The 14,404-nt window shown below is 41.2% G+C and overlaps 1 protein-coding gene and 1 long non-coding RNA gene across 4 annotated transcripts in view; both read right to left on the bottom strand.

Moving 5' to 3' along the window:
- The window catches only part of MALRD1 (MAM and LDL receptor class A domain containing 1), a gene marked incomplete at its 5' end in the record, with an annotated part of 228,456 nt that overhangs the window by 194,118 nt on the left and 19,934 nt on the right, over positions 1-14,404 (bottom strand). For 2 of the 3 annotated variants that reach the window (XM_081931395.1, XM_081931396.1), the window contains 3 exons: positions 3,645-3,790; positions 12,123-12,269; positions 13,018-13,137. In XM_081931395.1, the coding sequence (XP_081787521.1) occupies positions 3,645-3,790; positions 12,123-12,269; positions 13,018-13,137 (413 nt within the window). The remainder of the gene's footprint in view (positions 1-3,644; positions 3,791-12,122; positions 12,270-13,017; positions 13,138-14,404) is intronic. The other variant, XM_081931397.1, reaches the window with a different exon arrangement.
- Positions 8,890-11,827, bottom strand: LOC309353476. The gene is made up of 3 exons (XR_014161891.1): positions 11,262-11,827; positions 10,535-10,889; positions 8,890-10,174 (listed from the first exon to the last, which is right to left on the bottom strand). It is a non-coding gene; the product is annotated as an uncharacterized lncRNA (long non-coding RNA).

Genomic DNA, 14,404 nt, shown 5'->3' with positions numbered 1-14,404 from the left:
TTGAATTCAATGTGACTTACTTCCAGGAGATGAAGTATCTCTTTTCCTGTGCCTTATACCAAATCGTGTGCCCCAAACACAAGCCCTAAGCTTTTCTTTTGTATAGGTCAAAAAGAAGCTAAGACCATGGAAGCAAAAATAGCCAGAGCAGTTCTAGCTGTGCCTCCTTCCAGGCCAGGGTGAAGAAATATGGATCTTATAAGATGTGATTTCAGTACAGGGTTGCATGAGACAAGAGGCTAAGAAGTTGCATAGATCATGGAAAGAAATATCTAAACCTGAGAGTTTCTTGGCAGGACCATGATATGCCATAGGTTATATATAATTGATGCTTTTGAATTATGGTGCTGGAGGAGACTCTTGAGAATCCCATGGACTGCAAGAAGATCAAACGTATCCATTCTTAAGGAAATCAGCCCTGAGTGCTCACTGGAAGGACAGATCGTGAAGCTGAGGCTCCAGTACTTTGGCCACCTCATGAGAAGAGAAGACTCCCTGGAAAAGACCCTGATGTTGGGAAAGATGGAGGGCACAAGAAGAAGGGGACGACAGAGGACGAGATGGTTGGACAGTGTTCTCGAAGCTACCAACATGAGCCTGACCAACTACGAGAGGCAGTGGAAGAAGACAGGAGTGCCTGGCGTGCTCTGGTCCATGGGGTCACGAAGAGTCAGACACGACTAAACAACAACAACAACATATATAATTCTATACGGTCTCCTGAGCTGGTGTCTTAAGTTGGAACATAAAGTACAAGAGAAAAAAGGCACTGGGCAAGGTTCCTATGATATCAGCCCTGGCCTATCCAGAGGGCTCAGATTCCCTGTCAATCACAAGATGGTGGTGTACACACCAATTCTCTTCTACAATGGAAATGTTCTCTGGGGCCTAATGATATTGCCCATTATGCTAAGGCACACTGGGCTAGGTCTTAGTCTCAGGACTCCGAAGCTCTTGGGTCAAAGTTTCTGACAGTTCAAAAAGCAGAAGTCTTATTATATTGCACATTACTTGGTGGCATTGCTGCCAGTATGGAATGGAAAAGAACAAGTTCTCTTTGTGCCCTGTCAGCTACTTCAATTTGTCACTGTTCTCTTAAGTTTCATTTGCAGGTTGAAAAATCAGCCCTGCCACAGTTTTCAAGGCTTTGCTGCTCTTAAGGCAGCAAAGGATGGTGCTAGTTTGTGTGGTATATAGACTAAATCCTTAGGAATGTGACTTCGCATTTCACATAAACTCTAGAAAAAATTAATTGGGTGGAATGAAGCTATTCAGTAGTCAGAAAGGGTCAAGCTCAACCCCATTCAAGAGGTGAAAACTCCCCTGCTTTGTTATAATACCTCCAGGTCAGAAAGCCTAATTTTGTCTCCGTTCCCATCACAAAGGCTTGGAAAACACTTTCCACTCCTTCTAGGAAGAAAAAGTAAGTAATTTGGTAATAGATCATCTAGATGTCACTATGTTCTGAGCACTGCCCTACAGTTCATCAGCTCCATTGGTTTCCATCCTCAAAAAATGTTCCTGGTACCTTTGTGGCTCAATTTTTGGCTGCTTTTTTGAAGGTTCATTTGTCATCAAGAACTCTGTGCCATAGGTTGTGGGGTTACATTAATTCCCCTAACCTCAAGATTTTGATCTTAAAACAACAACAGCAACCTTGAATGCAGGGCAGCAAGAAACAGGGTGGATAGCGGATAAATGCTAATAGCAACTCGAGCTGAACCCACAAGGCAATTGTATTTTGACTGGGAAAAGAGTATAATGCCTGAATCATAAAAAGTGTAAATAGGCTGCTGCAAAGAAAGGTCTGAGATCTGATAATGTATGCTGTCAAAATTATATTTGAGTATGTATATCAATGCCTAATTCAGTTAATTGATTTAATCTCTGTGCCAAGTCTTTTAATCTCTTCCCTACTTTATTTACAAAAATTGTGCCTAATTGACCTATGATTTTGGTTAAGTACTTGGAGAAGAAGAAAATAATTTTAATAGAATTCTTTTGAGGCCACAGGATACATTGAGCATATGTGACTTGCTGGCATACAGCACTTAATTTGTTTTTGCTTTGTTTGTTTGTCTGTGGAAATGAAACTCCTAACTCCTGACTTGCAAACCCTTTCTTCTAGCTAAAGAAGAAGAAGAAAAAACCATGGTGCTTTTTTGCCTTTGAACATACAGGCATAATTTAGCTGGTGAGCTTTTTTCTATCATTTACTCTTTTTCTACCACTTTCTCTCCATGCCATAGAATTCACAGATTTCTTTTGACTCTGTGAGCCAATTTACATGTTACAGCCCCACATGCAAGTTCCTGGGAGGGAAATCCATATGGTGGGTCTTCTGCAAGGGGAAAGTAACATCACCTGCGACATGGATTTTCTGCATCACATGGTGAGCCTCCATACTAGTGCCACATATTCATTAGAACAAAGGAAAGTGCCCTGTATCAAGTCAGATCAACATTCCATCTACTTCTGTATTGTCTACACTGAGTGCCAGCAGCTCTCTATGATTTCAGACAGGAACCTTTTCCAGTCCTGCCTGGAAGTGCAAGGATTGAACTAAAGATCTTTTACAGGTAAATCAGATATTTACCAAGGAGTTTCAGTCTCTCCCAAGTTTGCCTGAATTCTACAGTCCCCCCCCCCCCCCCCGGGCATGGGATTGAAATGTCCATCTCCTGTTTTCTGGGTTAGTGCTCTGTCCCTGTGAATCATTCTTCACAGTAGCTGACAATGATGTGCAGGTACTCTATACAGTGTGAAAGATCTGTATAGTAAATGGCATGGTGTGCTATCAGCTCCTTTGTGAAGCTACTACAAAAGCAATGCAGGAAGGCGGTAGACAAATGTATTCTTCATAGCCTCTCTTTCGATTCTTCTGGAGAAGGATAAGATCTATGTCCTGACTACAAATATCCTTTCCCTGGTGGAAATTGATAAAATATGCAGAAAATGGCTAAATTAACTTAGTAGAATAAGAGGTTAGGAAGAAAGAGTTTTTAAGGAAAATTGGAAAAGATTTGTAGAATATTAGAAAAAACTATTGTAAACAAATTAAGGCATTAGCAGGATTAGAGTAAATTCAGCAGTATAGAGACAAAACTGAAAAAGGAAAGAATACAGATTGATTAGAATATGCAGTGGAAAAGGGTAACTAAAACGAACTATTAAAGGGGAGGGGAAAGGAAGTTGATGTTAAATATATGATATACGCTTTGGTGAATGTACAGGTCTGTAAAATTAAGAAATTGTATTTTTAAAAACCCCCAAATACCCTTTCCCTACTACTAGTTGTGTTTTTGTTTTTTCCATTTTGAAAAGAATGTATGTAATCATTCGGGGAAACACAACAGTAAAGCCTGCAAAAACAATTAATCCTATTTTTAAAAAGTGTTTGTTTCTGCAGACATGTTCCATTCTTCCAGCTTTTCTTCTGGAGTTTAGTATATTATACCTTCCTACTGAAAATGCACAAAGAACTTTTTAAAAACAATGTGCTACTATTCAGTAGTTTCTATAAAAGCTTCGTTCCTGTTCCTGGAGAACTGGATGAAAAAGGAAGGGAGATTGGGCATGTGCTGCAAGAGAGGAAGTCTGTTTTTCTGTCTGAAACTGAATTATATCCACAACTATTTACTTACCGCATCAGTATAAAGTACTGCTTTGAGAACGCTGTTATCCACCATGGTGTAATGAAACCAAATATGGCAGTTTTCACCAAAGCAATGACACATTGAGCCATTCAGAGTTGGGCTTTCATATGATGTGTGGACCCACTTATAGCGTCCTGAGAAAGAATCTCTCCATTAGTTCTTCAAAAATTGATGATAACAATGATGATGATAACAATGATAACAATTTATAGTAACCTTATTTCTAATCTACAGTACCTTATATCAAATGATCTCAGAGATGGCTTACAATCCATAAAATGACAACACAAGACCACAAAAATCAATACTCATTAATAATTATAGCCAACATAACATCCATTGCTCAGCAGTTGGAATCAACATAGTTAGCTCAAATGCAACTGTAGTTCATGCTGCCAAAATGCTTGGTGCCAAAATGAAGCTATTTCACAGCCAGGGTGCTACAGCAGATAAGGCCTTCTCCAGCATCTCCACATGTATGCCCTACTAAAGGTGGAACACAGATGAGAGCCCCCCCCCCAAGAGATTTTAATGCTTAGGTATGAGTATGTGAGGAATGGTACTACCTCAAGTATCGAGGTCTCAAGCCATTTATGGCTTTAAACACCAGCAGCAACTTTGAAATCAGACCAGAAAAAATCCTGGCAGCCATGGTCCAGAGATGGCTAAAGTGTGACTTTCCAGATGTCGCTAGTGTAGAACACCAGACAGTACAACCAATGATCAAGGATAATTGGAATTGCCATTCAGCAACAATGGGAGGGCCACATATTAGCCACCACCGCCATAGACTTAATACTATACAGGCATCGCGTCTGCCCAGCGGCCACTGTGTTGTTTCCATTGTAGCTTTCATTTGAAGAAGTCCTCAGGTCCTTCCACCCTCCTAATACGGAGCAATCTGCTTCCATTCTCTATGAGTTTCCACATATGATTTATACTGGAAATATAAAGAAATATTATCAAAATAAAATGTTTTCAGCTTTTAAAAAGCTGTTTTTTCTGAAGAAAGTACCAAAGGAGGTGAGATCTAATCAGTGTAAGCCCCTGCAGTAGTTTCATAGCAAGGCATATTGTGCAACCAAGTTGCAGAAGCACATGAGTTTACAGCTAAAGCTGTAATTTCAGATCTTTTTGACCTTTTGCTCCCGATAACAGCATTTCTATGGAGGCCTAAGAGAATGACTTGTGTCCTTCATATTCTCCTTTAACTACCTGAAATAAAAAGAGCAGACATCTGTTCTTTTAAAAATATATGATCACTTCTTATTCTTGAATCATTGGACTATCTGGCTATTTTCAGAAGCTGATAGTTAAAATCTTCTAACACTTCACCCTTCGGCTTCTGTGAATATCATTATGGATGGGAAATATAGAGCTTGTTCTCCGAACAATTTCTATCAAACAGAAAAGATGGCCCTGTAGCCAAATGGGGCAATGGCAAATTCTAAAATGAGGTCAGGCATTTCTCTTTTTCCTGCTGATCTGCTGTGCATCAAGTCATTTAATTTGACCTTGGCACTAAAGTACACCGGCTGGTGATGCTAATTTGAGTTGATTGGCAAGGCAGGAAAATTTTAAGACTGTAGTATCCCTGGCTTTCTGGCATTTTTGATCATGTGGCTCGCTGACCTCTTCTTCACTTAACCCTGGTTCAAACAGAAGTTCAGGGCTCTTCTTATCTACAGTGTCAGAATGGGAACATTTTCACAGCTTCCTGCTACTGGAGATTCATAGTTTGTTGATATGAATTTTGAGTTAGTTTCTCATTATTAGGGCTCAAGCTCCAGGAGTGGTTGTTCTTGTGTAAACCACAGGCTCTCTGTGTTGCATATTTCTCTCTTTTTCCTTCATGACAATTTAGGGTGGCCAATCATGCAGTACCAGCCCCCCCAAAAGAGAGGCCACAGGTTTCCATATGCTAAATTACAAACCACTCTTCAAATAGTGGGCTGTCCTCTGTAAAGTAGGGCACAAGGCTACCCTTTGCCTACTGCCCAGGTTGTAGAACCAGGGCCACTAGCACCACACCAACATGTGATTCAGAACATTGTACAAAAGAAAATATTGGGAGGCTACAACTGACCATGCCCTATATTAGCGTTCAACATATTGTTGTGCATCACCCCAGTCTCTGAGAAGTGAAATAGTCCAGGGATTTCAGGCGCTTACCCGGGGGTCCATGTTTCCTTTTGGAAATGAGCCACAGTGAAGACTGTGTTGTCTTTATGATATATGATTTATTTGAACAAATATACAACCTGAGCCTACGATGGAGGGGTTCCTAGCACCAACACCCCAAGAGAGTGTTGCTTCTGCCATAGGCATGACCTTGGATCCAAACTGACATCAAACATCACACTCTGCTGCTTTGTTTCTCAGTCACATAACACCTAACTCTCTAAAGTCCAGCTTTATCTGTTGAGGAAGAGGCCCGACTCATTTGCTGTCTCACCCAAGCCCCTTTCATCCTCTGTTTTCTTAATGGCTCATCTCCCAGACTATCACCTCACTTAGGAAATTTATCCTGGTTTAATCCGCTTTTGACACTTGCAGATTCCAGGGGATTAGAAATGTCTAGTACACTTGGGTCTGATTAAATTCTAACACTTACTGACTCCAGGAATTTAGAAATGTCTAGCACCCATGAACTCATAACACTATTGTCCATGTCCATATGTATGGGAATCTGCTTATTTTTAATATCTGGCAATATAGCAAGGGTACTTTTACCATATACCTGCTACCAAATAAAAATGGGGAAAGCAGGGGTGCAGTAAAATTATTCTCACCATGCAGACTGGCTTCTAGATATTAACTTCCCATTGTGTGATTGCAACACATTGCAATATGAGACCTCAGGCTAAATGATTACGAGTTGCCATCCATGCTGGTGTATAATATTGCTGTCATGAATATTCCCATGGTAGAAAAAAAGATACGATCACGGTAACAGATCAGCTGATCCATTACATTTAAAATGAGGCTCTTAGAATGAGAGTTCTTTAAAGGCTGAACTACATGTTAGGTTATTGGGGGGGGGGGAGGCCATTTGTATTGGAAGGAAAGGCAGTTGCTATGATCCGATGCACAATGTTCTCCCAATCTGGGTTAGGGCTCTACACCAATTCCCTGCCAACACTCTCTCCCTCCCAGCTGCTATTTTCCCTTAAAGCCCCCATATGTAGTTTGACCATTGTGCACGGAAAGAATTTTCTTAGGTACTGCAAATAAGTTAGATGGCACTGCTCTGGTTCACCAGAAGCAGCTTAGTCATGCTGGCCACATGACCCAGAAGCTGTCTGCGGACAAACGCCTGCTCCTTCGGCCAGTAAAGCGAGATGAGCGCCGCAACCCCAGAGTCATCTGTGACTGGACTCAACAGTCAGGGGTCTCTTTACCTTTTTACTCTGATCTTAACACCAGCTTCAGTGGATATAAACAGATAATTGCATTGTCTAGCAAAGACTATGCACAGCAACAAATTAACAGCGCAATTCTTTGTATGTGTATTCAGAAGTCAGTCCTATTGAGTTCCGGATACCTTAATCCCAGGTAAATGTGCACAAGACTGCAGCCTAAGACAAAATAGTGGTTCCTGAATAAACACAAATATTCAATGATAGTAGTAAGTTCCTCTGCACTCAGGGCATACCGGTAGGTTGACATTAATATGGCATGGGTATTAATAGGGACCCCAGCCCCGGCCCGGCACTATTTCAATTTCCTTTTTTAGAAACTTGAGATCAAATAGCTCAAAGACTGTATCTAGGAAAAAAGATTAGATTTTATTCAAGCAGTTTTTCTAATCTCACTCATTTGTATGCATCTGTGTATCAAAAGCCCTTGTTAGAGAGTTATGCTTTGAGACGGCTATATCCTTGAAGCTCACTAGGCACAGGACCTTGCATCTCATTTTGGAGCTGTCAGTAAACTTTCCCTTGGCAATAATTACCACTTTAAAAGGACTAAGTTTACAGGTCAGTCTTTGATGAATGAATGCTATGATAACCCACCTTGCATGTCCAAAGGGTAACATTCTAGGCAAGATAACATGAGCCAGATTTTGTAGGTGTACTCACAACAGAGCACTTAACATGTTGCAGCACTCAGGCGGCCACTGAGAAATGCTTCCACATGGTGAGAGGTCCCTACAGTGGGTGAACGTAAGGGGTTCGGAACATGGATTTGCCTTATCACTTGGGAATTCCCTAGGCTTATGGAAATACCTTTTGCCCCAAAATGATTTTCACATGAGTGCTTCTCAGAACTTTCCATGTGAAGAGATTCATGATTAGATGTACTGGATTAGGGAATCTGTTCATTTAAAAGGAGGCAAAGAGAGAATCTTCTCAAATCCTGCAAACCAGGGCTTATGCTAACCTCCACTGAATATAAACAAATATTTGTATTGGCTAGTAAAGACTGGTTGATTATCCCACTCTTTGTCTTTGGAAGCATTATGAGGGACTGTGAGAAACATCATGGAAAAGGACTAAGGTGAAACTATGAAACTCCCTTGTTATTTTTGTTTAAGTAATCTTGTTATATTTATAGTATTGAAATGTAGGGTAATTTTTACCTCCTTTCAACATAATCTATTTCACAGGGAGTCATGTACACTGCCCTAAACTCACTTAGATGAAAGGTGGGATCAAAATGTAATAAATAATCAATGAAACAGCTCCCAGAAACATTTGTCATTAATATTATGTAATCTGCATTAATTGGGTATTTTTTGACATTATTGTCAAATCCTGGCACCCAATGAAATGTGTGCATGTTTAAGGGGCCTTGTTTAATGTAGGGTAAGTCAAGCCAGTGTAAACAGGAACTGAGCAGGAACAGCAAGCATGCACCGCAGATATTTGAGAGGATATTTATTTACTGAGACAATTCATGAGTGCCATAAGAAGCACTGGTGGATGTTACTGCACTTGCAGGTGTCAGGTAAGCAACCCCTGGCATAGACTGTGGGATAGGCTGGGAGAGATGGGGACAGTGGCATGGTTTAGCTATTTCCCTTCATATGATTAAAATCACATAGAGGGAGATGTGTGAAGAGGGCTATGGACAAATTTCAATATCAGCGTCCTGTACAGCCATGTGAAAATGCTGCATAGACTTCCACTGGTAAATAGAAATACATTTATTCATTTGTTACACTTTCGGATTTTAAAGCAACGCCCTAAAGTGGCTTGTGTTTGATACAGTTTTGCTCTAAGGTTGTACATTCAGATGCAAGGAATTAAACATTTCTAATTTTCATACCAACTCATGTTACATGTTCTCAACTATCAATGAGCAGTGAGTTTAATCTAATCACTTATGGAGAAGGCAGAAAAAACAATGTCTATATTTCACCAACTTAGATTTGGGGAATGCAGTCTAATCTGCAACGGTCGAATAATCTTAAATAGCTGGGCTTTGTTTTTTGTTTATGTTTTTACAGTGCAAAGGGAAGAAAATATTTGCTAAATACAACACTAAACCAGAAGATACTCTCTGTTGGGTGATTAAGATTTTTACTACATAATTCTATATGTTGCTAAAATGATGTGCTTATTCTGAAACTCTATAATTGTCCACTATATTTGCAAACAGCTAATAGGAAAGAAAAATCCAGTAAAGATACCAATTATAACAGCAGGAAAACAACAATACCGAAAATGCTATAAACAAACAGGTAATAGATCTTTTAACGTTAGGACAATTAAACAAGCGGCCGGCATTCTGTTCTTTAGTCCAAGGACTCCTTTGATGCAAAGCTCATCCATTTCAATAAAGTTCCAACTAGCGCAAGTGCCATAAAACTCAAGAGTTTAATAACACAGAAAATAGAAATCACACAGCTAGAAAAATATCAGTCAAGGTCAGGAAGAGAAGTTTATTATATGTATGAGTACATTAAAAGACTCACAAATATTCTATAATCAATTTTGTTTCATGAATACTGTTGTCCAGTTGCCATCGTGATTTAATTTTATGCTCACTATCTATGTGGGAGGGGGCTTGAACAAAATTAGAAAAGAAAACATTTTCTTTGCAAATCTCAACCTCAGCAAGCCGCTTTTGAGAGTGGTACGTGACATTGAGAGGTTTTTGTTTTGTTTTTTGTGCTTGAGCTATAAAGCTGATCTCTGCTATCCATTTATCCTCAGAATAAATAGAAGGAAAAGAAATACTTGGTGCCTGAGCTATCATGAGTGAGACTGAACCAACTGAAACCTTGGGGTACATTCCAGAAATTATGATGTTTCTATGCATCTTATACTTTTCTGACCTTAAAGTGCTTCAGCAGTTATTTTAAGATGAAACACTGAACTATATATGAACATATAAAGCTGCCCTACACTAAATGTGACAGTTGAATCTGAATAGCTCAGCATTGCCTACTCTGACTGACGGTGACAGAGAAACCACAGATAAGAGTATAGGATCTTCTCTGTGCCAAGAATATGTTCTAGCGATCTGCTGTGAGTCTTCAAACGTAGTTCTGTTTATTTTAATAATGGTACCTGTCAGGGGACATGGGTGGCACTGTGGGTTAAACCACAGAGCCTAGGACTTGCCAATCAGAAGGTCGGCAGTTCAAATCCCCATGACGGGGTGAGCTCCTGTTGCTCAGTCCTTGCTCCTGCCAACCTAGCAGTTCGAAAGCACGTCAAAGTGCAAGTAGATAAATAGGTACCGCTCCAGCGGGAAGGTAAACGGCGTTTCCGTGTGCTGCTCTGGTTCGCCAGAAGCGGCTTAGTCACGCTGGCCACATGACCCAGAAGCTGTACGTCGGCTCCCTTGGCCAATAAAGTGAGATGAGCACCGCAACCCCAGAGTCAGTCACGAATGGACCTAATGGTCAGGGGTCCCTTTACCTTTACCTGTCAGGGGACTGCCATCGGAATGGGGGAGGGAGGCAGGGGAATACCGAGAGCCTCTGAAGCTTCTGAGAAGCAGCTCCTCGTCCGGCAGTGGAGAAAGCCACACCTCCATTGGAGCAGGGGGGAAGGGGATAGCCGAGTGAAGGGAAGGCTCGAAGATGCCTCTGAGAGCAAAAGCGCCTCACCTAGCCCAGCCGGCCAGGAGGCAAACACGCTGCTTCCGTTGCCCTGCTTGTGCAGAGGTTTGAAACGTAAGGAGGGGAGGTGGAGATTTGGGGTGTCCAAGTTCTTATGCTGGGGGAGAAACCGGAAAGGGGCACTCCCGGAATCTGCAAGTGACTGAGACAGACATGAACTTTGGGTTTCTGCACTGTACATAAAGGTAAAGGTACCCCTGCCCGTACGGGCCAGTCTTGACAGACTCTGGGGTTGTGCGCCCATCTCACTTAAGAGGCCAGGGGCCAGCGCTGTCCGGAGACACTTCCGGGTCACGTGGCCAGCGTGACATCGCTGCTCTGGCGAGCCAGAGCTGCACACGGAAACGCCGTTTACCTTCCCGCTGGTAAGCGGTCCCTATTTATCTACTTGCACCCGGAGGTGCTTTCGAACTGCTAGGTTGGCAGGCGCTGGGACCGAGCAGCGGGAGCGCACCCCGCCGCAGGGATTCGAACCGCCGACCTTTCGATCGGCAAGTCCTAGGCGCTGGGGCTTTAACCCACAGCGCCACCTGCGTCCCCCTGCACTGTACATAGTTTGCACCAATAAAACCTGTAAAAGACAGGTCGGAGTCCTGCCTGGTTACTCACGAGCAACCACCACCAGCGCCTGACAGTACAGAAGCTACTTTCTAGATAAGCATACAAAAACATATTAGCTCCTAAAAATATAGAGATCATGGACACAAGTGAAGGAAGCAAATAACAGGAGGCTAATTCACTTCTCTCTCCACGTTTAGGCCCTCCCGTCTTCAACAAGCCTTCAACAACACTACACTATGAACCTAAGGAGGAAGGGAGAAGAATCCCACACAAAGGATTTGGCCTGGGGCCAAGACAATTCCCTACAATGGATCTGCAAGCAACATGGATGGAAAGCAAACTCACTCACATATCCTTTTCACAGCCAAGGCTGGGCAGTCACTGCTGCAGCTCTTCTAAAGAGCAGAGGGTCTCCCTAGATTCCTCTCCAGCTGGAAAGAGTAACAGAAGTTGCAACCTAGGAATGGGATAAGAATTTAAGGAAAGGGTACTCAACTATGTGAGCATCCCTGCTCAGAATTCATACCACCTGCTGCCAAGCTTCACTGGAGGGCAGGGTAAAGGTAAAGTACCTTTCAAAGACAACAAGAGGAAGTATAATAAAAATTAATTACAATTGACCAATGACGAAACAAAAATTGGAAGCTGAACAAGGGGGAGCCTTGACTATCATATCTCATACTCTGAATATGTTCCTTTCATTGAAATTTCTTATCTTTATCTGCAGTTTTTGATTCTATATTCATGAAGGTTCTTCTTTATATATATATAAATGATTACCACAGGTTTCAGATCAGCTGACAAATGTGTATTTAATTCATTTTTATTACCATTGCTGTCATTGCTTCTATCTTTCAGAAGAACAGATTTTAAGACACGATCTTGTAATTCTTTCACAGAAACCCAGGAAACATGTTCTGCAGATGCATCAGAATTCCAGTCACACACGTGAATCTTAAAACTGCAGTTCTGTTGAACTGAATGAAAGAAAGGTGTTACTCCCCTTTAAGCTAATTGAATCTCACATTACTTTCATTATTGGGAGATCTTTGTTCCTTCACTTCCTCATATTCCCTTTCTTTGGGCTCCCACATAAAGAAAATATTCAGGGTGCCCCCAATCTGTCAATATGTTGTGGGAGGGATTCAAGCACATACCAGAATTTTGGAATTGCACAATTAAAGTCTGTTGCCCCAGCACAACAAATGAACTTCTAAAAAAAAAAAATCGAGCTTTTACATTTTAGAAAGGTAGGACAAAATGCATTGCAATGTGTGGGATGAGCAAATCATTAGTGGGAGAAAAAGCAAACACCCCACAAGCAAATCAGGATGAAAGCTTGTTGTCATATAATTGCCTCTTAAAATAATCAGAACAAATGCTCAATAAAGACTGGTTGTAGTCTAAGTACCATATAAGCTATTTGGCAAAATAAATAAATAAATAAATTAAAAGGGGCAGAAAGGAGGTAGGGTTCTGGCAAAAATGGCTTTGGTAATCCCATCCACCACTGAATGCAATGGTTTTGGCTATACACGATTTTGGCTTTAGGCGTGAACCCTGGATCATAACCCCTGTGTAAGTTTATCGGTGCTGTTTACAGAGGTGGTCCCTATTAGTTCAGCAGCATCTGACCATGTAATAAAAACAATGTAGACTGAGTATTATATTGAAGAGATAGTTTTATAAATTAATTATAATAAAGCTATATTCAATAAATCTTACAGCAGAATCCTCCATGTGTGCCATTGAAAAAGATGCCGGAAGGATTACTGAAGTGCTCTTGATCTGGAACTTGGGTCTCTTCACAAGCATGGACTCTCTCCTTACACAATGAAGTATTATCTGCAAAGAGCAAGATCAAAACTTTAAGAATACAAGTTGAGATTCCTATATACAACATCATTATTGGCTACATTGAATTGAAGCTTGGTCACGCAGAATCTCTCTTTCGATTTTTCAACTCTGCAAGTAAGATCAGTTAAGATCCAACTCATCAGGTAAGATCAGTTTTTCACAAGGCACAGCCGTGGAACAATGGAAAAAGCTCTTGGGCCCAGGGGAAAAGCCTGAATGAGCCCTTTGAATATAACTAAGTAGCACTCCTTCTTAACAAAATCAAATAATATTCTGGATATGTTTAGGTCATGCACTTGAGAAATAGACATACATAGATCTATAAACATGAATGTTCATGGGGGGAAACTGCAGCAACAAGGGAAGAACCCAGCTCTTTAAAGCTATTAGAAGCAGCACGACATGACAGGGAGGAATTGAAGAAACTTGTTTTCACCCTTTCTGAAAAGAACGTAGTGCGAAAAATAATATTAATTTATTGAATTGCTTTTGAGTGGAAATAAAGCTACATGGAAAGGGCTAAGAATCACCTTCACAGTGATCATATATTTTTTGTAATGTGTAGCGTAACTTGCCCCTGTGGGGCCCAGAGGCATTTCAGGGGAAATGAAAATGGCAGGTGTAGCTGGAGCTTCACTGCACAGAACACAACTGCCAGACCACTATACAAAGATTTTAAAAGGGGAAAGGGGGGTTGGTGTTGCAGCTGCTGGCATTAGACTCAGTATTCCCACACTAAGTTTTGAAACTGGGACTATTTGTTGTCCTCACCATTTCTTGCTGTCTTTGGCAGACATTTGGACACCCACTCCCAGACTGCTGAGCCTGAGACCAATACCCTGAAGTTTACTTGAATGGCACCACTATCTAGTGCATTAAACATTCAAAAAAACAACTTTCTGTATACAAGATTGCCTTCAGACAGCTTGGGGACCGGATAACTCCATACCATCCAACATTTCTCCAATAAAATAGGGACATTCTACCATACCCGCCAACATTTCACCAATGAAAATAAGGACATCTTAAGACATTCCGGGATAAAATCAGAAACCAGGACGGCCTCTCTAAAACAGGGATGTCCCTGGAAAATAGGGAGACTTGGAGGGTTTGCTAATAGCAGAATGGACTTTACACACTTTTACTAGGCAGGACATCAACTTTTTTTCTGAACTCCTTATCCTCCACAGTCCTCCATGCCACACAGCAAGCAACATTTAAAAACTGGGGGACCCTAGAGAACAACATGGGATAG

The sequence above is a fragment of the Podarcis melisellensis genome, assembly GCF_964234715.1.
Source record: "Podarcis melisellensis genome assembly, chromosome: 12".
NCBI lineage: Eukaryota > Metazoa > Chordata > Lepidosauria > Squamata > Lacertidae > Podarcis > Podarcis melisellensis.
This window is presented reverse-complemented; position numbering and strand designations above follow the sequence as displayed.